Below are 24,426 nucleotides of genomic sequence, written 5' to 3' on the forward strand. Positions count from 1 at the left end.
GTAGTAAACTTACTGGACAAGCAGGTAGATACACATATTCATAAGATAAGTACTCACTCTACTGGCTCCTCCTAACTTTTAAAGATAAGCTATTTAGCTCTTGATTCCAAGGACGTAAGCAGGTGTCATCCCATTTGGGCGAATATGTGAACTAAGATGGCTGCTGAGTGTAGCCAGAACCTCGTGGGCTAAGGAGCATCAGGCTGGATGTCAAGGCTGCAATGTGTGGCCTGCACAAATTTATATGATCCTGAACTATGTCAGGGTCAATGATATGGCAGATATGAGTGCCTTTAAAAGTTGGAAAATAATCTCCAATATGTTCTGTGTCAGCAGTGACATACTACATTTGGCTCACCCAAACACAACGCTTTAAAGATTCCCCAGCTATGTGTAGTCTGCCTGGGCTTTTTATTATTGCTTGTGGTGTAGTTTGGTGGGAAGATTATACTCATCTAACTCACAATTAGTTCAGATCTCTTCCTCCTTTATACATCAGCCTCTAAAATATGTGGCAGAGGAAGGCAGGGAAAGATCTAACAGGCTCATCTTAGACCACAGATATCACCGAAGAAAATATTTAAATGGCACCCCTCTCTGCTCAGATGTGAGTCCTTCCTGTTCTGTAATAGGCACCAAGGATGTGCAGAGGCAGCATTTTTTTTTTTTTTTTTGAGGCAGCATTTTGAGAGATGTCAAAGATATCTTATGGTGTCATTTCTGTAAATGAAAGTAGGCTGGATTAATATCACCTAGACTATGTTAAATGGTTACCGTGGTGTCCAAACTACTGATTCCAAATTTGAATAGATAAGTCAGTCCACTGGAAAATGAACATCACTGAGGACCAAATACTAACAAAACTCAGTAATATTCTATTAAGTAATCATTACTCTAAACCCAATTTTTCTGCCCTTGGGCCAAACCCAGATCCCAGTTCATACTCAGCCATAAATTTAAATGCAGATGAAAGATCTATCATTAATCTCATTCTCCATTTTTCTTAATTGTTAATTTTTCTTAATTTTTATAATAATAGATTATAAAATAATTGGTATAGATTTAAAGAATACTTTTCTTCTTAAGATGCAGAAGAGAGATGAATAAAAAAATTTTAACTCTAAGTCACGTTCATTAAGATATAACTCAAATGTTTCAGGTGCATAGTGAAAAAGTTTATTTATGACAGATTCCAAAATTCGGAAGAGAAGACAAAGAATGCACAAAAGCATCACAAAACTGTTACATAATATAAAAACAAAAGAACTGAGCTATTTCAGGAACCATAGCTCAGGATCATCTATGTATCTCAGCAACACATTCAGTGCCACAGGGTGGTAAAAGTATGGTGTTTTAAAGGAAAAACCACTCAGCAGGACATAACAAATAACAATTTCGGTCAGAGCTCTTAGAAATCATAGGAGATGCTGACAGCATTCCTCATGATAGGGTACATGTAAAACAAGTTGACCTCAATAAACGATTGCTTGGGATACTTTGATTTTAAAGAAAAGACTGTGACACTGTTTCCCTTCCAGACCCCTTTTTGTAACGTCAGCTTCAGTGCATGATACAGAACGATAAGAATGCCGTTGTGGTTGCCAGTTGCTTAAATATTTACCAAGAAAGCGTGATCATCTTTCAATCAACTGATAGATCTCAGTGCATGGCACCAAAGCAGGCCTTTCAGAAATATAAGCTAAGTGGCATAAAGTAGTTTAGGGAAATCCTTACCCAAAGTCTGGCTTCCTTACAATCCATCACTTTAATTACAAAGCAGCTTTCTTCTGGGGATTTCAAAACACTTCCCATTATTAAGGGAATGGGTACACCAGATTCATGGGTTACTGGATTGCTTTCTCCAGACTTTACTTGCTCTTGAACATGGCTAAATGGAAATAATTCAACTTGATTAAATAAAAACAAATTCATTTATGGGACAATAATCTCAGAAAGGGCTGTTACTGTTTTTAATACAGAATTTCTTAGTAAAATGTACTGCTTAGGACATGAGAGAAGGAACTAGGATAATGTTTTCCAGATGATTCTTGCCTGAACCTGAAAACCAACAATAACAATCACTTACAGGTAACATTACAGATGAGGCATTTCAAACCTGAGTGAGAGAAAGAGTTCAGGAAGAGAGCTCCTTTACATGACGGTGAGTTAAGGGCTCTTCTGTAATCCCATATACTATAATATTTCAAACCAAAACTTAACAATTGTTCATGACCCTATATCAGAACATTTAGAAAATACATTTTGTCCCCTGGAAATCATTTCACATATATTATTTTATCCCTAGATAAGTCAAAACTATCTGCTTAAAATGACAGAAAACTGTGGAATTTAATTTTGAAAAAGCCTGTATCTCTAGACTTCTGGGGCACCTTTTCCTTATCTCTTAAGAGTGAAGAACAGCCATGAAATTAACTCTGGTCCACATGCCTGGGGGACTAAAAGAAATCAGATCATGAGTTCAAACCAGTGACTGGGACTACAAATAATTTCAAAGCCAGAGTCTTGTGCCTTTGGACTTAGTTTTTGAGGGACTAACTGTAAATGAACCCCACTATCAAGGCTTTAGGCAATTAATTGGGTTTTCTCAGGTTGGTGACAAGACTTTTAAATAGGAGGAGTTTTGTTTGGCCTTCTTGGTTCCAGCAGGGACATGCAACACCCCAGAGGGAGCAGTGATTTCTGAAATCTGGCCACGCAATACTTAGCAAAGTTTCTCTCACCCTTTAGGTCCCAAATCCTACCCTAACCTCACTACCTAAATAACTGGGTAGGTGTCAAAGGAATGCCCACAGGTGCTGGACTGGTTAGACAGAGCAAAGGGGCAACACTGACCATAACCAGGTACCAAGAGAGCCAAAGCAGCTCTTGCTTCACTCACCTGGTAAAGTAAGAGTTCCAACCACACAGTCATACACGAGTTACCCAGCTACCCCAGTGTGGGACTATAAGTCATAATCCCTCCTCAGCCCTACTTCCAACCTAGGTTGATTGCCTTTATCTACTCAACTCACGTTATTATTTAATTCTGGTTAACCAGGTAAACTGAGGCCTTGGATACCATGCTGCCAGTGCTAAACAATACCATAAATAAGAGAAGTGGAGGGGGGCCTAGTCCCTCTCTTTACCTCTCAGCTGTGTGGGAATGAAGGCTTAGGGGCAGGATCCCATGTGCATGAAAATTGGGACTTTGGCCATATGAATATTCACCATATACTGGGTTGCTGGAAAGCACCCAACTTGTGACTGGTTTTAGACACCCATTCCCTATTTACTCCCCAAAGAATCATGCATCATGGCTCCATGAGCACAATCAAATACAATGAATACAATGACTTGCTCTCTAGAGAGCATAAATCCCTTAGCAAGCTACCCCTCACAACAACAAAAAATGAAATCACCTTCCTTCAGACAGAAACTCACTTTCCCTTTTCAACCACTGAGATTCTACATGGATGGTGCTCTTTCCTTTTCTAGCAAATTCAGGTTTCTAAAAGGTCTACACTTTTGGCCAGGTGGAAAGAGACTAGTTAAAGTGGTTGCTTTGGACCTTTTAGACCCGGGAGAAATTCTAAATGGAAGCTCTAAAATAAAGAACAAACTGTGTCTGTTTGGTTGGTCCCATTGCCTGCTGTGTGTATGACTGTCCCACACAGATTAAAGAAGATGGCAATTCCTACACCTCACAGGGAAGTCAGCCTACAGAGGGCAGAGCTTGTTCACAAACACACTCTTGTGGCTTGAGGCTCTTCTGGGATGTTGGTCAAAATTAACCTGTTTCTTCCCTTTTTAGCCATAGTCAAAACCAACTGAGGCTACAGTGACACAGCTGGAACTCCTCCTAGCCTCTTTCTAAACTCACCATCTTTTTTTCATGGCACTGGACTCACAAGTCTCAGAGAATATAGAGATGAAATCAATCTTCAGGTCAGGATTACACTTAGCAGAGGAGACCTACTCAAAAATATTTCTAAAGTCGATCCTGTTGGAAAAGACAGGTAGGTTTGGGATTTCTCCAACAAGCACAGTGAGAACCAGTGAGGCTTCTGGCCTAAAGAACAATTCCAACGGATGAAATGCAAACTAAAGAACTACACAAAATCAGGATATGAGGAGAATTCTGGGATACATTTGATAGCTTTTCTCTCTTCCTCTCATTGTTTTCATTCCTTACTATCAATGTAACAAGGCAGTTCACAAGCTGCATGAACTGTTTCACTCTTGCCCCTTCCTCTAAAACAATAGCCTTTTGTGTAAATGTTAGGGTCACTCAGCTCTGTACCTTAGAACCTTATACTTTGGGGTTAAAAGGCAACCCTTTGCAGGAAAGCAGTCTTAAAATAAATATAAAAATACAGACTTTAGGGTTTGGGCCTCACCTAATTCTTTCAAAGAGGGACTGGATAGGGCTCATCAAAAACATGCAAACACATATTTTCTATAAATGATGTTTTACAACAATATCTAAACCCAGTGATCAAGATAAGACAGTGAGCTTTCAGGTTTAACTCTTCCATATACATATTATAAGGGACAATATATACTTTTTAAAAGTCTAAGATTTTCTTTCCTAAATAACAGATAAAAATATTTTTAAAGTGCATGAATCAATTAAGAAAAAAATAACTAAGAATGGCCTAATTTCAAGTTGCTACCTACTTCCCTTTTAAAGCTACATATTATCTGAGGATTGAGTTTTAATTTCAGAGTTCTGAGGATGGGTTGGAAAGCAACAGAGATTAGAATAAAGTCCTTCCAGAGCAGTTTCACAATTACCTTCAGTCTGACATGCCAGGTAGAGAAGAAAACATGAGAAATTATGGCCTGAGGGAGAGGGGAAATACAGCATGAGTTTTGAAAGATGGAGACCAAGAAACATTTTTATGAGGACCACCTCCCCAGGTAACTGGCATTGCATGAAATAATTCTGCTAATAAACCAGGAGCTCTCTGACATAGGAGCGCCGATGTCTGTGCAGGGAATATACTCTATTGGATACTTGTCAAAAGGAACAGAATGGCAGAATCATCTTTGTTTAAAACTTAGCAATTTATAACTTTAAAATCTATGTGCTGGATATACATAAGGGTGCTTACTATATACTTCTTTAAAAAAATTTTTTTTAAACATTCTTTTTTTTTTTAATTTATTTTATTTATTTTTGGCTGTGTTGGGTCTTCACTGTTGCGCGCAAGCTTTCTCTAGTTGCAGAGAACGGGGGCTACTCTTTTTTGCGGTGTGCGGGCTTCTCATTGCAGTGGCTTCTCTTGTTGCGGAGCATGGGCTCTAGGCACGCGGGCTTCAGTAGTTGTGGCTCGCGGGCTCTAGAGCGCAGGCTCAGTGGTTGTGGCGCACGGGCTTAGTTGCTCCACGGCATGTGGGATCTTCCCGGACCAGGGCTCGAACCCGTGTCTCCTGCATTGGCAGGCGGATTCTTAACCACTGCGCCACCAGGGAAGCCCTCTTTTAAATTTTGTTTGCTGAAAATTTTTCAAAATAAAATGTTGGGAAAAATTAATACTCTAAACTTTCTAAAAGCCCTGTCTCTCAACAAAGTAGCAAAACTAAACAAACTGAAGAAACTTAAGAACTCAGCCACTCTGTGGAGAGACTTCCAGTCTCTCTCCTACTGTGAAGTATCTTCTTTCCATTGTATGTTAATATTTATTTATCCTCTAAAGAAGAGGGTGAAGGGGTCTGGTGGACTATGAAATTCTCAGTAATTACCTGTGTTCGGTAAGTAATATTTTGTCCCTAAAGTTCAATAATTTCAGATACTTAATACAGCATAGTGAATTAATTAGACGGTGAATTAATTTACCTATTTTTTGTGAATGGATCAAAGAAGCACTGACTGTTAATGAAACACCAGTATAGAATGAAATGTAACAATGTCCAGGACTTAAAAAGTGACCAGACAATAAGAGGCACACAGAGGCGATGGGAACAAGTCCCTCAGGCTTCCCTGATGCCACAGAACTAGGATTCCAAAGAAAATAAGTACAGGCTCTGATGGCAAAAATAAACAACAATAAATGTTATCCCAGGGAGCTTCCAATGGCCTGACAGCTCCATTTTAAGAGAAAGTCAGAAGTTAATAATAAACAGGAAAAATAAGCCAGGCTTTAGCTGACTGGAGAACAGCTCAGTAGAAAATTATTTTATAAAGATTCTATTCAATTAGCTAAGGCATGATTCAACTTCAGTGATGAAAAGAGCAGTCATACAGCTACCAGATGGGATGACGCACAGCAAGTTTGCTTTCACTGCCCAAATAGGCAGTCACTAAAATAATTTCTAACTTCTTACAAGGTATATAAATTTGGGCCAGTATAATCCTCTATAAAATGCACTCAAATATAAAATAATGGAGGTATGAGGCCACTCAGAGGATGGGGATGCTATGGTGGTCTACAGCATCCTCTCCTACTTGGGGCTTTGCCCCCAGAGGAACAGAAGGTGCGGCTGTATCGCCCTTTTGTTCATAACGTAGGTGCCACTACAGAACTATTGTGAGAAGCCCTGTTCTTTGAGTTTCTGCTTCTGTGCAGAGGGAAGGCTTGGTGTGAGGCACCCACACAAGGAATGAATGAGCTAAAGGACACATCGTGAAGAAGCTGACTCCTCAGAGTAGGCAAAGGACTTTGAAGTCCTAGAATCACAGGATGCCTCTGGTTGGCTAGTCAAGTCCTCTGCACAATCTGGGGCAAATGGGCAGATCCCCTCACAATCTAGAATTCCTAACAGGGAGTGCCGGGGTAAGCTGGCGTAACCCGTCCGTCTGAGAAGGGGCGGACTCCTCCCAAAGCATCACAGGACTGACCTGCAGGAGTGCAACATCAGCCCTTCCCCACTCCTCCTGAAATCGTCAGCTTTAACTCCACAGAAGAGGTGCCCTCAATGGCTCACAGCAGATGGAAGCCTTCTGAGAAACAGACGGAAACTGTTTCCAAGGCAAAATGAAATGTGCTTTAAAAATAAATAAAGTAATAAATAAATCTAATTATTCCTCAGAATCCTAAGGCAGTAACAGGCTTGACACAAGGGATAAGAAAGAAGGAGGTACAGATAATCGCAGTGGTCCCTTCTCTGCCCCCTCCTCTGCTGGGGGCCTGGACACCCTACTGCTCTGGTGACACTGGCTGCAGCACCCTGGGCCTCAGGGCTCACAGGGTGGAAAATGCGGTCACCAGGGACTAAAGAACAAATACACCAGCAGCAACAGTGAAGTTTCATTATCACCTTTCCTGAGAGACTTTGAACACCAAAAGCTTTGAGCCCTCAATGCAAGAAATCTAAATCCAGAAACTCTGGAAATCTGACTGGTGCCAAAGCAAAATTTCTAAATAACACTCCTAAAGACCAAAAAAAAAAAAAAAAAAAAAAATCGTGGGGAATCTGGAGTGTTGTTTTATTTGTTTTTTTAACCTCCTCTCTCAGATTGTACCCCTCCTTGTTTGATTATACAAAAAAATAATAATTTAGTTAATACTTGACTTTCAAAAATGTGGGTTCTGACATCAATCCAGTACCTAATTTCCACCCTTTCCGCTTCGACCACCAGTGCCTCTTGAAATAGGGAGTGATGGAGGCAGTTTTTCTTCCCAGAAGATCATAGAGTACAGTGATCATCATTTTGGATTGCATGGAAGTTCTTGCTGTAATGGCAAAGACGCAGACTTAGAAAAGGGAAAAGAGGAGAGAAAGAGGCGGAGTCAAACCATCAGGACTAGTAGCACCCCTCCAAAGGCAGCGAGGGCCCCCAGCCCGTGCTAGAGACCACAGAGAAACCGCAGGTGGGAACATGGCAGTGGTGAGAGGCTAGACAGAGCTTTCTCCATCCAGGAAACTGGGCTCCTTCATGGACAAAGCGCTTTGCCCTCTTCCAGCCCTTTCAAAAAGTGAAGAGAGTGGGTGCCACTAAACACATCTGCAATAAAGGCTCTGGAAGAGAAGAGAACAGCAACTGAAATAATACACCTTGTACCAAAACAAACCTATTTTTAAAAGGCAACACCCAACTTCCTTTCAGGCTTTTGCCTGATGGTTTCCTCCACAGAAAGATTTTGCTGGAGTCTAAAGCCAGAAGAGCGTGAATCAGGGACCGCGGAACAGGGGCACTATACCACCATCTGCAGAAGCCTGGGAGGGGGAAAAGCTACATGGGGTCAACAGTCAGGCACGCCAGCCAGGGCGTGAGGGTCAGGAGCCCCACGCTCAACTTTTAGCTCTTGCCTATCCAAAACAAGAGGCCCCAGCTGGCAGCCTGCTCCAGCCAGCGAACACCGCCTACCCACTGTCCCAGCGGGCCTTCAACTGGTGTAGTAGATGTGGAAGTAGAGAGTCTTGTTGCGCAGCAGGGAGTAGGAGTTGTCGAACTTGAGCAGGTAGATGCCCTCGCCAGGGTAGTCGTGGCTGCCGGCCTGCACGTCCCGGTGGCTGTCCCGCCGGTACACGGGCATGACCTCCCCATAGCGGCCCCGCAGGGAGCTCCTGGAGCCTCGCTCCACGTCTCCAGCTGGGACAGGGTCTGCATGAGCAAAAGGCAGAGTGTCTGGATATGAGCTCAGAGACCAAATACACCTACCTGAGGGTGAAAAGATGGACCAGGTAACCCAGTGGCTTTCACCCAGGGGAGATACTACTGCCCTCCTACGGGCATTTGGAAATGTCTGGTGGCCTTCGGGCCATCAGAGTGACCAGTGATACGGGTCACAGTGATATGGGTCACAGTGATACGGGTCACAGCATTTGGGTGATAGGGGCATTTAGTGCTCAAGGGTCCAGGAGTGCTAAATATCAGGATAGTACCTTCTCAACAAAGCAGTGTCTCACCCCAAATGCCAACAGTATCTGCACTGAGAAACAATGATTTAGCCTTATAGAGCCTTCCTAGCTCCAGGAGTATCTGGAAATTTTCAAGGGGGAGAAAAAGATATTTAGAAGGGAAAATTCTGACATCCTTTCATCCAACAGGTAAAAGAACTAGCTAAAGGAGGTAGGAAATGCAGGTGAAAGTGCTATATGGAGTGACCCCGAACTCCTACTGGTCCGCCTGAAGGGCAGCAAATAAGATCTGAGGTTCTCCTCCTTCCTGAATACATGCTGATTTCCCTGCAGACTTGCTTTTCCATGAAGAAGCAAGTTAAGGGAATGACTTAATGACTTAATCTTTCCCGTAAGATTATACAGGAAAATAAAGGAATAAGGCTAATGCTTAGAATCTACTCTTAATCTACAAAACAAACAAACAAAAAAAAGCAGCTTCAGGGCCATGTGAGTAGGCGCTGCAAGTAACAGCTGGAACAGAGCACACAGACTATTTTTAAAACTGCTCTTGTCAACCAGCTGTGACAGTTTGGAGGGAGGAGAGAATGGGTACATTTAGCAAACTGTAATCACTCAGTTTGGTTCCAGACCAAGAATAAATGTAAATATCCCACAAGTAAGAGAGAAACATAAAATAATCTCAGATTTATACATGTGATCTGAAAAACACTGCCCATACATACACCAGCACGGACCCACCCCTTTCCCTGCCCCCGACCCATCCCTGGCCCCAAGGAGATCTTGGGGGACATGGCTAGGTACTGATTAAAAAGAAAAGAAGCTTCCCACTAAGGCATCAAAGCCACCCCACCAGAATGTTCTTTGAGGGTCTGACTTTGACCTGCATCACTCAACTTAGCTTGTCATGCTGAAAGGGATTCTTCACCTGCATTCTCAGGAAGAGGATGACTGGTACAACACAGGAAGTGATCGCTGCAAATTAGGTTGAGACAGAAAAGGAAACTGCAAATTATGTTAAAATTAAATTTACCTTCAATCTCCTCCTCTTCCTCCTCATCTTCATCCTCATCCTCACTGGAATCACTGACCTGCACCGTTATGTCAGTGCTGGTTACAGGGGTCCAGTCAAAGTAAACTCCAAAGCCAATGTCATAGTCATCGGTCGCAAACTCCCAGCAGACACGCTTCCCCTCTGGGTGGGTAGGTACCCGGATGGTCACCACCTCACCCCGCTTCACCACCAGACGGCTGTTCTTCTCTTTGCCCAGCTTGCTTTTGAATTCCTTCATCTTGGCAAAGGTCCAGATGCACGGAGGAGCCATCAGAGGTGGGGAGACTGAAAGGACAGGCAGCTTACTACTGAGAAAGAAACCCAGAGGAAATGCTGCCACACCCGGCATTTTGCTCAGAGAGGTTGTCATAGTCGAAGACATTCTTCCTACTGGCTTCCCTGACTTCTTTTCACAAGGAAGGAGAGAGCACTGCCCTGAGGTGGGTCAGCTACTCAGCTTAAGAAATAGGTCTCTTTAAGTACCATATATATACCTGGTACTCTATCCAGAATGTAATATTCAGACACTAGTTGTTTTTCCTCTTTTTGTAATATATTACCTATGTAATCTTTTTTTTTTTTTTTTTTTTTTTTAATTTTTTTTTTTTTTTTTTAGTTTATTTATCTATTTAATTTTGGCTGTGTTGGGTCTTCGTTTCTGTGCGAGAGCTTTCTCTAGTTGGGGCAAGCGGGGGCCACTCTTCATCGCGGTGCGCGGGCCTCTCATTGTCGCAGCCTCTCGTTGCGGAGCACAAGCTCCAGACGCGCAGGCTCAGTAGTTGTGGCTCACGGGCCTAGTTGCTCCGCGGCATGTGGGATCTTCCCAGACCAGGGCTTGAACCCGTGTCCCCTGCATTAGCAGGCAGATTCTCAACCACTGCGCCACCAGGGAAGCCCATCACCTATGTAATCTTATGCTTTCTCCTTCCTTTCTTTCTTTCCTTCCATCTGTCTGCCTGCCTTTCTTTAAGTACCCACTGGGAACCAAAAAAAAAAAAAACACCTTCCACACCCCCAAAGTTCTCACCTCTCCTGTGGTCCCCCAGAAGGTCTGCAGATTCCAAATCAGCTGAAAGAATATCTACAGCTCCTGTGTGCTCAGACTGGATCATAACGATGTCCCCAGACCTTGGCAGACCATGGTACTTGGCCATCTGCACAAGAGAACTCTGGTTACGGGACATATATAAAGGCGGATTCCAATTAGCCTCTTTCAACCTGAAGGCTGCCTCCCCTGCCCTATTACCTCCACTCTCCCAACTCACAGTCTGAGAGTGCTAGTCAACATTCCCGCTCTCTCCTCCAGCTACAGGTTGCTAATAAATTCTATCAACTTTTTTTTTTAATGCCATCAACATGTTCCCTAGTTTAAAGCTTCTTTCTTGTTCTCTCCTGCTTTTTGCAACTTTCCCACTTCAGACTCTTCATAAAATCCTTGCCCACGAACATCCTCAAAATTTGCTACTGACTTTTCCATCGACAGCGTTTCTGGGTCCAGCGTTTCTGGGCCACGCCTGCAGTCCCTCCCTTCGGCTCCTCTCAGGACAGCTCTTGCATCTGGGCTTTAGCTCAACCTTCACTCGGCCACACATCCTCCTGCTACAATTTCCATCCAAAGGTTACTTCCAGGTCACTGTCAATCAGTTCACCAAAGTACTGCAGAGAGAGAATCTGGCTCCTACTCTCTGGCTGTCTCTGTCTCTCTCTCTCACCCATGGCACACCTTGGATGTCTTACCCTATAGGTTGTCTCATTCACTAACAATGTTGTATAAATAATCACAATCTCACCTTAGACCAGCCCCAGGATTTACATTTAAACAGTATATTTGCTGCCAGACATCTAACTTGCACATAAGTGCAAATATCACTCAATACTCAAAGCCCTCACTGACCCATGGCAGGAGCCTGCAGTCTCTCCCTAGTGGGTTTCACTTCAAACCACTCAGATTACCATTCCCCTATTTCATGCTATTATGCCTTAATTTCCTGCTCCTTCTCAAGCAGTTGACAAGCAACTCAAGAAGAAATGTACGCCTACTGCCAACACGGAAGAGCACATCAGTGAGACAGCAGTCCAGTTAAGGAATCAGAATTATATTTGCAATAAATGAATGAATGAATAAATGAATGCTGTAATCCTCCCAGACTATTTTCTCATAGTATCTGTTTCTGAAGAGTAAGTCCTTCAGCTCTTATTTCCAATGTTAAATGAGGTAAATCAGACTTTGACTAACTTGCTTGAATGAGTCCTTCCTCTTACAGAAGGTTAAACAAAAGATTTAGTTTGCAACTTATTAGCTGCATAGACTTAGTAAAGTCACTAACAGCTCTTAGCCTCAGTTTCCTCATCTCTAAAATGGGGACATAATGGTACCTATCTCACAAGGTTGTTCTCAGGAGTAAATGAAGTATTGTATTATGGATAAAAATGCTTTGTAAACTCTAAAGCATCATACAAATGTAACTATAATGTTCAGCATTGTCTTTACTGACACCATTTGTTATTCTAATATATATGTTAATAATGATACAAACAACCCATCCTTCCATGGCAGGGAGACCACTACTATTGGTACCATTTCTATGGAATCTTTACCATAAATACCAAGTAGATCTACCACAAGAAAACTGAGACTAACACATAATCCAATGGTTAAAGTTTCCTCACATCGAGTGGATTTTAGACAACATGGGAACATTCATTATAACACTTTATTTTTTGAAAAGATGCTTACTGGGTACTAGTATAGTGATGGGCCCTGGGGAGGATACACATGATCATTCCCCAAATAATTAAACCTGAGATGACAGTGCTTTCTAATTCCAACCCATCCAAATGCATCTAAATTCTGTTGCCACAAACTAGTGCTTTTCAGAGAGAGAGTAAGAATGTGCGCCCTACCTTGCTGAGGACCTGGGCCTGGTCTGCAGACAGCAATTCCTGTTCCACCGAGGCCTGTGCCTCCATGGCACCGGCTGCCTTCTGCTGATCTTCTGTGGCATCCTCCCTCACCGGAGACACCATCTGTGGCCTCCCCGAGAAAGAGAGCATGTCAGTTCAAGGACTCTTTTTTTTTTTTTTTCCAGCCGCACCGTGCGGCTTATGAGATCTTAGTTCCCTTGTGGGATCTTAGTTCCCCAACCAGGGACTGAACCCGGGCCCTTGGCAGTGAGAGCGTGGAGTCCTAACCACTGGACCACCAGGGAATTCCCCTCAAGGACTCTTTCCAAAGGCACAATGGTCCTGGAGAAACTCAGAAAGAAAAAAAACCTTCAAAGGGTACCCCCAAGCCCTGCTTTCCTCTGGCATTTGGGCCCACCGTCATTTCAGCTGACCACTGCCCAGGGCTGAAATGGCCTACAATGAAGCAGTGACAGCATGTGAGGGCTCAGGACTGACAACACCACATCCCAGGCTCCGAGAACCATGGTAAACACACAGCTCAGTTATCTGAGATAGACCGCAGGTCTGGTTTTTATTCCTCACTCTGGGGCCCAAGCCATTTGCTCCGCACAGAATTTCAACAAAAGAAGTGTTAGAATCCCAGTTCTGTTCCACACGTAAAGCTGCTGTTAGAAGCAAAGGGAGGAGGCCTCGCCTAAGCCAGAAACTGATCACAAAACAAAGGAAGTACAGACTGATTAGCAAGGCAACCCTCTCTGCCAGGAGCAGTTCAGCGTTTCCATTCACACCCTATCGCTGATATCCATAGCACACCCAGTTCACTTTTTTAAGCACGTTAATCTACTATCCCAATAACTTAAAACACAACTATTGGGACTTCCCTGGTGGCGCAGTGGTTAAGAATCCGCCTGCCAATGCAGGGGACATGGGTTCGAGCCCTGGTCTGGGAAGATCCCACATGCCATGGAGCAACTAAGCCCATGCGCCACAACTATTGATCCCACATGCCACAACTACTGAAGCTCGTGCACTCTAGGGCCTGCGTGCCGCAACTACTGAGCCCATGTTCTGCAACTACTGAAGCCCGCGCACCTAGAGCTCATGCTCCGCAACAGAGAAGCCACTGCAATGAGAAGCCCGCGCACCACAACGAAGAGTAGCCCCCGTTCACCGCAGCTAGAGAAAGCCCGCAGGCAGCAACGAAGACCCAACGCAGCCAAAAATAAAATTAAAAAAAAGAAAATCACTATTCTAATAGTTGATTTTAAAGAAGCAAGGGAATAATTTATGCTCTCTTCCATTTCTTTTGGCTTTGGAGAGACTAGAAAATGAGTTAAGAGCTGGGGCTGTAGCACAATATCCCAGGCCTCTTGGAAATCTGTTGCCAACAAAAGGTGGCGTGGAGTCTTTAGACAAGCAGTTATCAAAGTATGGTCCAGGGACCCCTGGCATCCTTAAGACTCTTTCAGGGGAGTCTGTGAAGTCAAAACCTTTTCATAATAATTCTAAAATATTATTTGCCTTTTTTCATTTTCATCTTCTCAAGAGTTTACAGTGGAGTTTTCCAGAGACTACATGACATATGATATCACAACAGAATAAATGCAGAAGCAGATCTGAGAATCCAACTGTCTTTTGTTAAGACACACATTAAAGAGATTTACAACATCCCTCTTCTCACTAAATTATTTTTTCTTTGGAAAACAATTGTTTTTCATTAAAGACATGTTATTTATATTAACATGTAATGAGTTCCTTATTACTTTAAATGAATGAATAACTATTTTTTAATTTTCTAGTTTTAATTACTAGTATAGTAAACATTGTAAGATATAATTCACATAAACAAAAATTCTTTGAGGTCCTCAATAACTTTAAGAGTGTAAAGTTTTGAGAACTGCTGCTTTAGGGTATCGTCCATTTCCTCAGACAGGCTGAGCAAACAACTGGGAAACAGCACTACAAACTGCATGGGGAAACAGAGGGCTTATTTTGGAGTTCATTAGTTTCTTCTTTCTTTCTTTCTTTTTTAACATAAACAAGAAAGATCACTCCTAGTTTATAAATTACCTCTTCTTCAGATAAAACAGAGCCATCTTTTGGAATATCTAAGTCACTCCAATTTACTTCAGAACAAACAAGAGGTAGTTACTATGAAAATCAGAGCTGTGGTTGATTATTCTGTGCAAACTGTAAATTGGTCTAGGCTGTGAGCCTATTTTATTCCCTTAAACCCAGAAATTAGAGTCCATTTTGGTTCCTTGGCACTACTTATTATGTCTCTTCCTCTATTAGGAGGTGAGCTTGATGGCAGGGACTGGGTCTTACTCCCTCTATACTAACAGCCTCCATAGCCAAGCTTGTCGCATGGAACCCTAAGGCCCTTTGCACTCTGACCTCATCTCCTAGAATGACCTCCTCTTGCCTTGCCCAGTCCACGCCAGTCACAATGGCCTGTTGAATCTCTGAGAGTCCTCAAGCACCTCAAGCACTCCCCCACTGAGGGTCTGGGGGCCTGCTATGGCCTCAGCCTAGAATACTCTTCCCCCAGTTACTCAGGGCTTCCTTCCGTCCTTCAGGTTTCTGCTCAGACATCACTTTCAGAGAGGCTTCCCCTCCCTGGCTCATCACTCTTTACACCCTTACCCTGCTTCATTTTTCTTCACTGCACTGATGACTGCCTGACATATTATATAACATATTTTGTTGACTGCGAGATGCATATTTGTTTTCAGATTTTAATACAACTGAAATACAGGATGTCCTAAAAACTGGTGGTATCTTAAAACTGCCGTGGGCCTGGAGTGACACGGAATCCCTCCTCAGGGGATTTGCATTTGCTTCTGCCAGGGCTTGGGAATGCTACCAACTGAGGTGACTTGACTTATGTTCTGTTTAAGAGTTTTGTTTGGACCACACTGGCAGAGAGAATTTACACAACAGACTTGTGGCTCATATTCTCAGGGGAGGTATTTTTCCCGCCTTAGACAGCGCCAAGGTTGAGACATTCAAGTTGCCCTGAGCTCCTTTTCTGTGTGGAGCAATCTCTTTCCTCGTTTCTCTTTTCACTGAAGGTGCAGGCTTTTGCGGGAGGTCTCTTATTAGCCTATCTTGGGCATTCTTTCCTTTCTTGGTGATATATAAAATAACAGTACATCTTATAGTTGATGACAACTTAGATTCTATGAAATACGATGTATACTTTTTTTCCATCTACCTCCCCCACTAGAATATAAGCTACATGAGACCCGGGATATGGATTGTCTATTCATTTGTGGTATCTTCAGTGCCTAGAACACTGCCAGGTAATAGCAGGCTCTGAATAAATATCTGTTGAATGAATAAATGAATAAGTTAACTTCTGTTGGGGAACAAAAGACAACTATTCGGAATGTGAGAACACAATAGTTAATCTGACCATCAGCCTGACCTTACTGTATATGGCATCTAAAATGTAGTCTCTTCTTTGCCTTTGTGCATGCTACTTGGCACAAATATGGTTCTGCTTATTTAAAAAATATTTTAAACAGGACATGCACAGCTACATAAATTTAATATTCACATTAGCATTTTATGCTCTGAAGAATTAGTGAAAGGTACTTTGGGAAAGATAAATTGCAAATCACTTGATGCAGATGATAAACCATGTAAAGGAAAAACTCTCACTGTAAGCCTTCTGGTTTATGCTAACCCAGAGCAGGGAGGCCATCCCAAAGGGAGGGAGAGATTGGCCAGCCAGCCTCACTAGAAAAGATCGAGAGTCATGCCGTTTCCATTTCTAAAATATACAAAACACAAACACCAGACTTCAGGCGTCATGCATGCTGGATTTTTTTTCTTCACACATTAGATTTTAGAAACAAAACTTGTAATTTGTATCTCCTTTTTTCTAAGAATAGTCTATATTCTTCACTCAAAAAATTTATTTACTCTTAGGATGAAAAAATCAGCTCTGTACCAAAAGCCATCCCCCAAGGATCCTTCAAATCAACATGTGCAGGGACTTCCCTGGTGGTCAAGTGGTTAAGACTCTGCGCTTCCACTGCAGGGGGCAGGGGTTCGATCCCTGGTCAGGGAACTAAGATCCCGCATGCCACGGGCCGTGGCCACGAAACAAACAAACAAAAATCAACATGTGCAGAAAAAGGGTGGTGGCAGGAAAACAGAAGGACAGAAGGACACTCTTCTCACAGGATTTGATGAGAACACACTTAAGGATTGATTAATTAATGACAAAACACTCCATACTCTTCACTTCATCTTGTCTTCCCCCTTAAAGTCACTGTTTACTTCTTTCATCAATTACCGTCTCAGAAGATAAAACCCCGAGAAGCATTATATCCAAAGTAGTTGCGGTCCCTACCTGTAGGGTGAGGAATGGGGTTCTGGATCAGAGGCAGAAGCTGCTAGAGAGGTGACCTTGGTGACTTCTAGATCTTCATTGTCTAGAAAATCACAGGAAGAAAACTTCAGTACTGGAGAAGGAACACAATAATAATTATCTTGTATCTTTTTAAAAAATCTGGCAGTTTCAACCAACTTTCTCTTTCCAAAAATAATCTAGGCACAAACTTTATACTCTGGGAGGCCTAGTACATAAATTATTCAAGTCATCACATCCAAGTATTCTCAGACCATTATAACCCACTCATAAAAAAAAAATGTCATTTTCCAAAACAAGTCCCCACAGAATTCATCCTAATTCAAGAATCACATTTCACAGAAAGCAAATGGTTAAACTAGGCAGAACGTAGAGGACAGAATGGAATGTAGAATGAAATGAACGGGAATTCAGTGCCAAAGCAGAGAGTGCCACCTCTACATTCGATCAGCTCACATCACTGTATCCAGGGTCAGGTAAAGGATTTTTGTAATTTCATTCATTTACTCATTCACTCATTCACCAATGACTTACTGAATAACTGCTGGGCATCATCAAGGAATATGCAGGTGAAATGTACAACGAAGTCCAGTTTCCCAGGCTCACAACAAGCCTGTGACTGGTATTATCATTGCCATTTTGCAGGTAAGGAAACTAAGGCATAGAGATAGGATGCAAACCCAGGCAATTATGCTCTTAACCATTAGGTGTTACTAAGTTTCATGGTGTATTCATTTAGCCTTTCCGTGAGCACTCAGAAAACCATATGGTTTAGTGTGTTTACATAACGCCTGGTGAACCTCCTCTAGTTAAGACAGCAAAAAAACTGAAGCCCAAAGTTCACTTCTCAATATAAAATATAACTTATTGATGTAAACCTCAAACACTGAAAATTTCAGAGTTTGGTAGCAACATAAAAGTATAAATGATAGGTAAATATTTGTGTTCAACTTTAGTCTCATTTTTTTTTTTGTATGTGAATAGGATCTATTTTCTTTTTGTCAACTCACATTCTCATAGGTAGAAAGACCTTAGAGCTTATGCCACCTGATTTTCCTCTTGTGAGATAACAGAAAATACATGTATTAGTTTCTGCCCCCAGTTCCTGGCACAGAACTAAAACCTTTATAATTCCCTAAGTGATTAGAGCACTATGAGTACCTTTTGTTCTAATATTTGGTCTTTGACTTTGGTTCCTGCCACAGAGTCCCTTAATCCCATGGAATTTCCTGGGTGATAACAATGTCTCTTGTTCTAAAGAGGTGCCTCTTGGGCCCCTAGATGGGGGCTGGTAACGAGAAAGACCAAGCCATGATTAGAAGCTTGGGATTTTCAACCCCACCACCCATTCTCCAGAGAGGGGAGAGGGGCTGGAAATGGAGTTAATGATTGATCACACCTACATGATGAAGCCTTCATAAAAATCCCAAAAGTACTGGGTTTGGAGAGCGGCCAGCTCAGTGAACACATCTCTATAGCAGGAGGGTGACCCACCCCAACTCTGTGGGGACAGAAGCTCCTTCACTTGGGACCCTCCCAGACCTCGCCCTCTGTATCTGACTGTTCATCTGTAACCTTTACCATATCTTTTAATAAACTGGTAAACATAAGTGTTTCCTTGAGTCCTCTGAGCTGTTCTGGCATTTAATCAAACCCAAGGGGGAGGAAGTCATGGGAACTACCAATTTGTAGTCAAGTCTGACAGAAGTTGTGGGTAACCTGGGGAACTACTACTGGCGATTGGCATCTGAAGTGGGATGGGAGCAATCTTGTAGGACTGAGCCCTTAACCAGTGGGATTTGACACTATCTCCAGGTAGATGGTGTTTAGAATTGAGTTAAATTGTAGGACACCCAGCTGGTGTTGCAGAATTGCTTGGTATGGGGAAAAAACTCCACACATCTGGTGTCAGAAGTGTTGAGAGTGTGGCTGTGTGAGAGAGTAAAGGAGAAACACAGGAGGACTGAGGTTTTCTTTACACCTCTCAACAAAGGAACTAAGACAAAAGTCAGACGTTCCCCAGGGTCCCCTAGTCTTCGAAGAGGCCCTTTTCACCAAGAGATAATGAGAATAGAAAGTTCTTCCCTATGTTGACCTAAGTAAAATTTGCTTCCTAATAAATTCTGCTCTTCGATCACTACTCCCCACAATATCCTTTCAAATATTTACAGCCTGCTATCACATTTCCTGAAAGTTCCTTCCCAGGCCTACCATCTCCAGCTCTCTCCATCATCTCTTTGTTCCATTTCAAGAAAAGAGCTAAAATGGACAACTTTTTCAGATGAGTTCTAAACCATGCAGAGTACATGGAGACAATCATCTCTTAATAAGGACACAGTATTTCTTGACGTAAGACATTAACTGGGCACTAGATTTTTTTAACTGCAAACTTACCCCGTTGGCCTAAATAAGTCAATCAAGATCTCCAAGGGCTTATAAAAATAAACTTATTCCAAGCTAAGTCTCTCCTATGCTCTATTTTTGAAACAGATTTTTGGAAAATAACTGACTTCTTAACTTAAATGCAGGACTTTATGTATCCATATTATTGATTTTAAATTAGGTTTTTGAAGTGACACAAGTACGTGCTTTGCGCATTGTAGAACAAATTAAATACAGATAAGAAAACATTCTGCATTTACCCTTCCAGACTTTAATATACAAATAATCCATTATTCAGTGTAGAAAAATCAGGAAATACAGACAAGAAATAAATAAAACAACCAAACACAATCCCACTAGCCAAAAATAACCATTGTTAACATTTTGGTGCATATCCTTTCAGAAATATATTTATACATATACATACACATATATGTGCATATTTATATGTATTACATATATAGATAAATGTATACATATATACATCTGTATATTTATATATTTTCCCCCCTATCCCCAGCAACCAACTTTCGGTGGGGCATGGAGACCACAGGTTCTACTGGACAATACTGTACCATGAGTTGATCAGTTGGACTATAATACCTACTAGCTCAGGTATGAATACAGCTTTTCATTAATTATTCCAGTAATGTTTCATAGTTTCTACTCATTCTAGGGCTCAGTACAAATATAAATGTATATATAATATTTATATATGTACATATTATATAAATATTTATATAAAAATTCTATTTATATACCTATATTTCTGAAGGACATGTACCTAATGTTATTGAACATTATTCATGAAAATTTTTCAGGGTCAATAAAAATGGGACTAAAAAAATAATTTTAAATGGCTGCATATTATCCCATAGGCTGTACCATAATTTCTTTAACCAATCCCCAAGCCCCTATTGTTAGAGCTAGACTCTGTTTCAAATCTTTCCCTGTTATAGAGAATGATGTTATATTAGAGATGTCTACAACCCTCTCTTAAGAACTTTGCCTGTCCACAGCCTTGAAGGGGCAGTCCTGTGACCAGGGAACACTATGTTGCTATTGGTTTTGGGTGAACATCTGCCCCACAGTTTGCAATTCTCTTCCCCCAAGTCTGGGGTTGGTACCAGAGACCAAAACAAACTGTGAAGAGCCTCAGTCGGGTCAGGGACTGAGGCTACCTTTTGGAAGAAGCCTTTGCATGCCATGCAAAAGCAGATGACTAAGCAGAGGAGACAACTGTCAGAGACAGAAAATAATGCATTCAAGCAAAAAGAAACAAGGCGTGGTGGGGTCCAGGCAGCTGGTGTCAGGTGAGCCCGGATTAGGGACAACCAAAGAAAGCTGCACTTTGGCCTCCTCTGAGCCAAAAGCTGAGCGCTGGATTGTCATTTTATTATTTATAGGAGTTCTGGATACAAATTTTTGTCAGTTGTATGTTATAAATACCTGCTTCCACTCTGCGATTTACCTTTTCACTCTTCTAATGGTGTCTGTCCTTTGATGAACCAAAGTTCTTAATTTTAATGTAGTCAAAATTTATCAATCTTTTCCTTTATTAGTCTTTGTGTGTCCTGTTTAAGATGTCTTTCCCTACATTGAGATCAAGAAAATATTCTCCCTTATTATCGTCTAGGAGCTTATTGTAGTTCTTTTCACATTTTGATCTACAATCCAACTAGAGTTGATTTTTTGTGTTTATGGTGTGTGAGATAAGGATCAAGGTTTTTTTTCTTTTCCTTCTTTCTCTTAGGATATTCAATTTTACCAGCAATATTTACCATTCTTGCCCCACTACTCTACAGTACAATCTTTGTTGCAAATGAAAGATTTTGTTTCTAGGCTTTTATTCTATTCCTAGGGCTTAACTGGGCTATTCTGTAAAAGCCTTAAAATAAGTCTTGATTGTAAATCAACTATATTTCAATAAAACTTTTTAAAAAAAGTCTTGATACCTGATAGACCAAATCTTCCCATCTTGTTGTTCTTACTTGAGTGTCTTTGGTATTTATGGCCTTTCATTTCTATATATATTTTAGAACCACCTTGTCAAACTCCACCCAAAAGGCCCACCAAAACCCTCTAGGATTTTTACTGGGATTGTATTTTATCTATAAATCAAGTTGGGGAGAATTGACATCTTTACAAAACTGAGTCTTCCAAACTAAGAATATGGTAGATCCTTCCATTTACTTATTCTTTAATTTCTCTCAATAATAATGTATTATAATCTTCTGCATAAAGTTTTTGCATATATTTTGTGAGATTTATTCCTAGGTATTTGAAGTTTCTTTACTCTATAGTAAATTACATATATATATATATATATATATATATATATATATATATATATTTAACTTCTTTGCTAGTATACATGAATGCAATGGAATTTTGCATATTGACCTATATCCAACAATCTTGACAAATTTATTAATTTCAATAAATTATCTATAGATTCTTTTGGATTTCCATGTACACAATCATCATCTGCAAACAACAGACTGAATAGGATTCCTTTATAATCCTCATATATTTTATTTTTCTTGCCTGACTGTTCTAGCTAGAATATCCAGTAAAATGATGAAAAGCAAGTGGTGAGAGTGGACAACCTTGTCCTATTCCTAATCTCAAAAGGAAAACTTTCAAATTTCCCCATTAAGTTTGATGCTGCTTGTAGGGATTTTGTAGATATGCTTTATCCAATTAAGAAAGTTTCCTTTATTCCTCGTTTGCTAAGAGTTTTGAATCATAAGTAGAGGCTGAATTTTACCACTTTTTTCTCCTTCTGCTAAACTGATCATTTTTATCCTCTACTGTATTAAAATGGTGATTATACAGCTGACTTTCTAAAAAAAAATGTTAAAGCAACTTTGCATTCCTGGAAAAACCCAACTTGGTCATATATATTGCTGGATTCAGTCTGCTAATCTTTTGCTAATGACTTTTTGCATCTATGTTAATGAGGGAGATTAAACTGCAATTTTCTTTTCATCTGGGATCATTTTGATTCTGCCTAAAGAATTTAGTTACCTGTAGGTGATAAATCCTGTTTTTGATTGCCTGAAAATATCTTTATTTCACCTTCATTCTTGAAGACTATTTTCACTGAAAAAAATTCTATATTGGTAGTTATTTTCTTTCAGTATTCTAAAGATAATCTAGCTTTCACTGCTCTGTGCATAAGTCAGCTTTCAGTCTAATTACTATTCCTTTGAAGGCAAACTGTAATTTTTTTCTGGCTACTTTTAATATTTTGTCTTTGCTTTGGTTTTATAGCAGTTTTAATTTAATGTGTACCTACTGTGGATTATATACCCCTACCTGGGGTGTACAGGGCTTTGTGAATCTGTAGTTTCCATTAGTTTTGGAAAATTCATAACTATTATCTCATCAAACATTTCTTCTGTCCATTCTTGCTCTCCTTACCTTCTAGGACTCCAATTATACAAATGTTAGACCTTTTTACCATATCCGCTATGTCTCATCTCTTTCCTGAATTTTCCATTGTTGTATTTTTACATATTTTCTTCTGACCTTTCTTCCAGTCCACTGTTCTCTCTTCAGGTCTAATAACTTGTTGTTAAACCTATCAACAGAATTCTTCATTTTCATCTGTATTTTTCAGTTACAGAATTGCTATTTGGTTCTATTTTTATAAATTTCAATTCTCTGCCAAATTTCTCAACTTTCTCTTTTACCTCCTTGAACATAATAAATATAATTTTTAATTGAAGTATAGTTGACTTACAATATAATTATTATTTTTTTTTAAATTTTATTTATTTATTTATTTATGGTTGTGTTGGGTCTTCGTTTATGTGCGAAGGCTTTCTCTAGTTGCAGCAAGCGGGGGCCACTCTTCATCGCAGTGCGCAGGCCTCTCACTATCGCGGCCTCTCTTGTTGCGGAGCACAGGCTCCAGACGCGCAGGCTCAGTAATTGTGGCTCACGGGCCTAGTCGCTCCGCGGCATGTGGGATCTTCCCAGACCAGGGCTCGAACTCGTGTCCCCTGCATTGGCAGGCAGATTCTCAACCACTGCGCCACCAGGGAAGGCCCACAATATAATTATTTTTAAGTCTGTATCTGGTAACTCAAAAATCTGATGCTCCTATGGATCCATTTTTACTGTCGTTTCTTTTGATTTTTGTTCATATTGTGTCTTTTCATGCATTTGGTCATTTTTGATACATGCCAGAAATTGTTCTTGTAAAACTGTTTGTCAAAATAATTTGAAGACTACAGTGACCCTTCAGAAAAGATTTGCCTTTGCTTCTTCCACATACCTGGGGGCACTAGCACCCTGGGGTTAACTTAATCCAATTTCATGAACTCAGATGTTTCTGAAGCTGAGCTGTAGTCTTTGCAATGGCCTGCTTCTAACTTACCCTTACTTCTAGAACATGGCCTTTCATGGTCCTAACCCAGAGAAAAGGGGGTTAACCAGGGTTCCCCCTACTTGATTAACCCCTGTTGCTTTAGTTCAGAGACGCACTTCCACAGTCTTGCCATTCAGCCTCCCCACTTAGGAGTCCAGCATATCCTCTCAGAGGAGAAAGGAACCCCAAATTGGACTCTCATCCTTGGACCTCTATCTTTATAATTCTGCCCTCACATGGATCATAGCCTAATAATTATTCATTATCTGACTAGCTGACTAGCTTTCCAGGATCTTCAAGCAGATGTTTATATTTTGACAATTATTTCCTAATTGTCCCCAGTGGGAGAAATAATCCCAATTACCTAGTCTACCGTTACTCAAAACAGAAACCTGCATTGCCTCTACCCTTTTCAGTTTTAAGATACCTTCGTGAATAAAATGGAAACAAAATAGAATTTTTACAAGTCTGCCTTCTTTCTGTCACTGGCTAACAGTATCAGCCTCTGTAAGTAGTGGA

General features: G+C 41.0%; 1 protein-coding gene across 5 annotated transcripts in view; it reads right to left on the reverse strand.

Moving 5' to 3' along the window:
* The window catches only part of TMED8 (transmembrane p24 trafficking protein family member 8), a 40,243-nt gene that overhangs the window by 9,832 nt on the left and 5,985 nt on the right, over positions 1 to 24,426 (reverse strand). Inside the window, exons 2-7 of one of the 5 annotated variants that reach the window (XM_059914746.1) lie at positions 17,130 to 17,211; positions 12,764 to 12,893; positions 10,887 to 11,013; positions 9,839 to 10,144; positions 8,854 to 8,926; positions 8,461 to 8,548 (exon numbers count right to left, since the gene is read on the reverse strand). In XM_059914746.1, the coding sequence (XP_059770729.1) occupies positions 8,898 to 8,926; positions 9,839 to 10,144; positions 10,887 to 11,013; positions 12,764 to 12,893; positions 17,130 to 17,211 (674 nt within the window). In that variant the 3' untranslated portion in view covers positions 8,461 to 8,548; positions 8,854 to 8,897. Of the gene's footprint in view, positions 1 to 1,153; positions 8,549 to 8,829; positions 8,927 to 9,838; positions 10,145 to 10,886; positions 11,014 to 12,763; positions 12,894 to 17,129; positions 17,212 to 24,426 lie in introns of those variants that run through there. The other 4 variants (XR_009500968.1, XM_059914744.1, XM_059914747.1 and 1 more) reach the window with 4 other exon arrangements.

Source organism: Balaenoptera ricei, chromosome 2, assembly GCF_028023285.1.
Source record: "Balaenoptera ricei isolate mBalRic1 chromosome 2, mBalRic1.hap2, whole genome shotgun sequence".
NCBI classification, from domain to species: domain Eukaryota; kingdom Metazoa; phylum Chordata; class Mammalia; order Artiodactyla; family Balaenopteridae; genus Balaenoptera; species Balaenoptera ricei.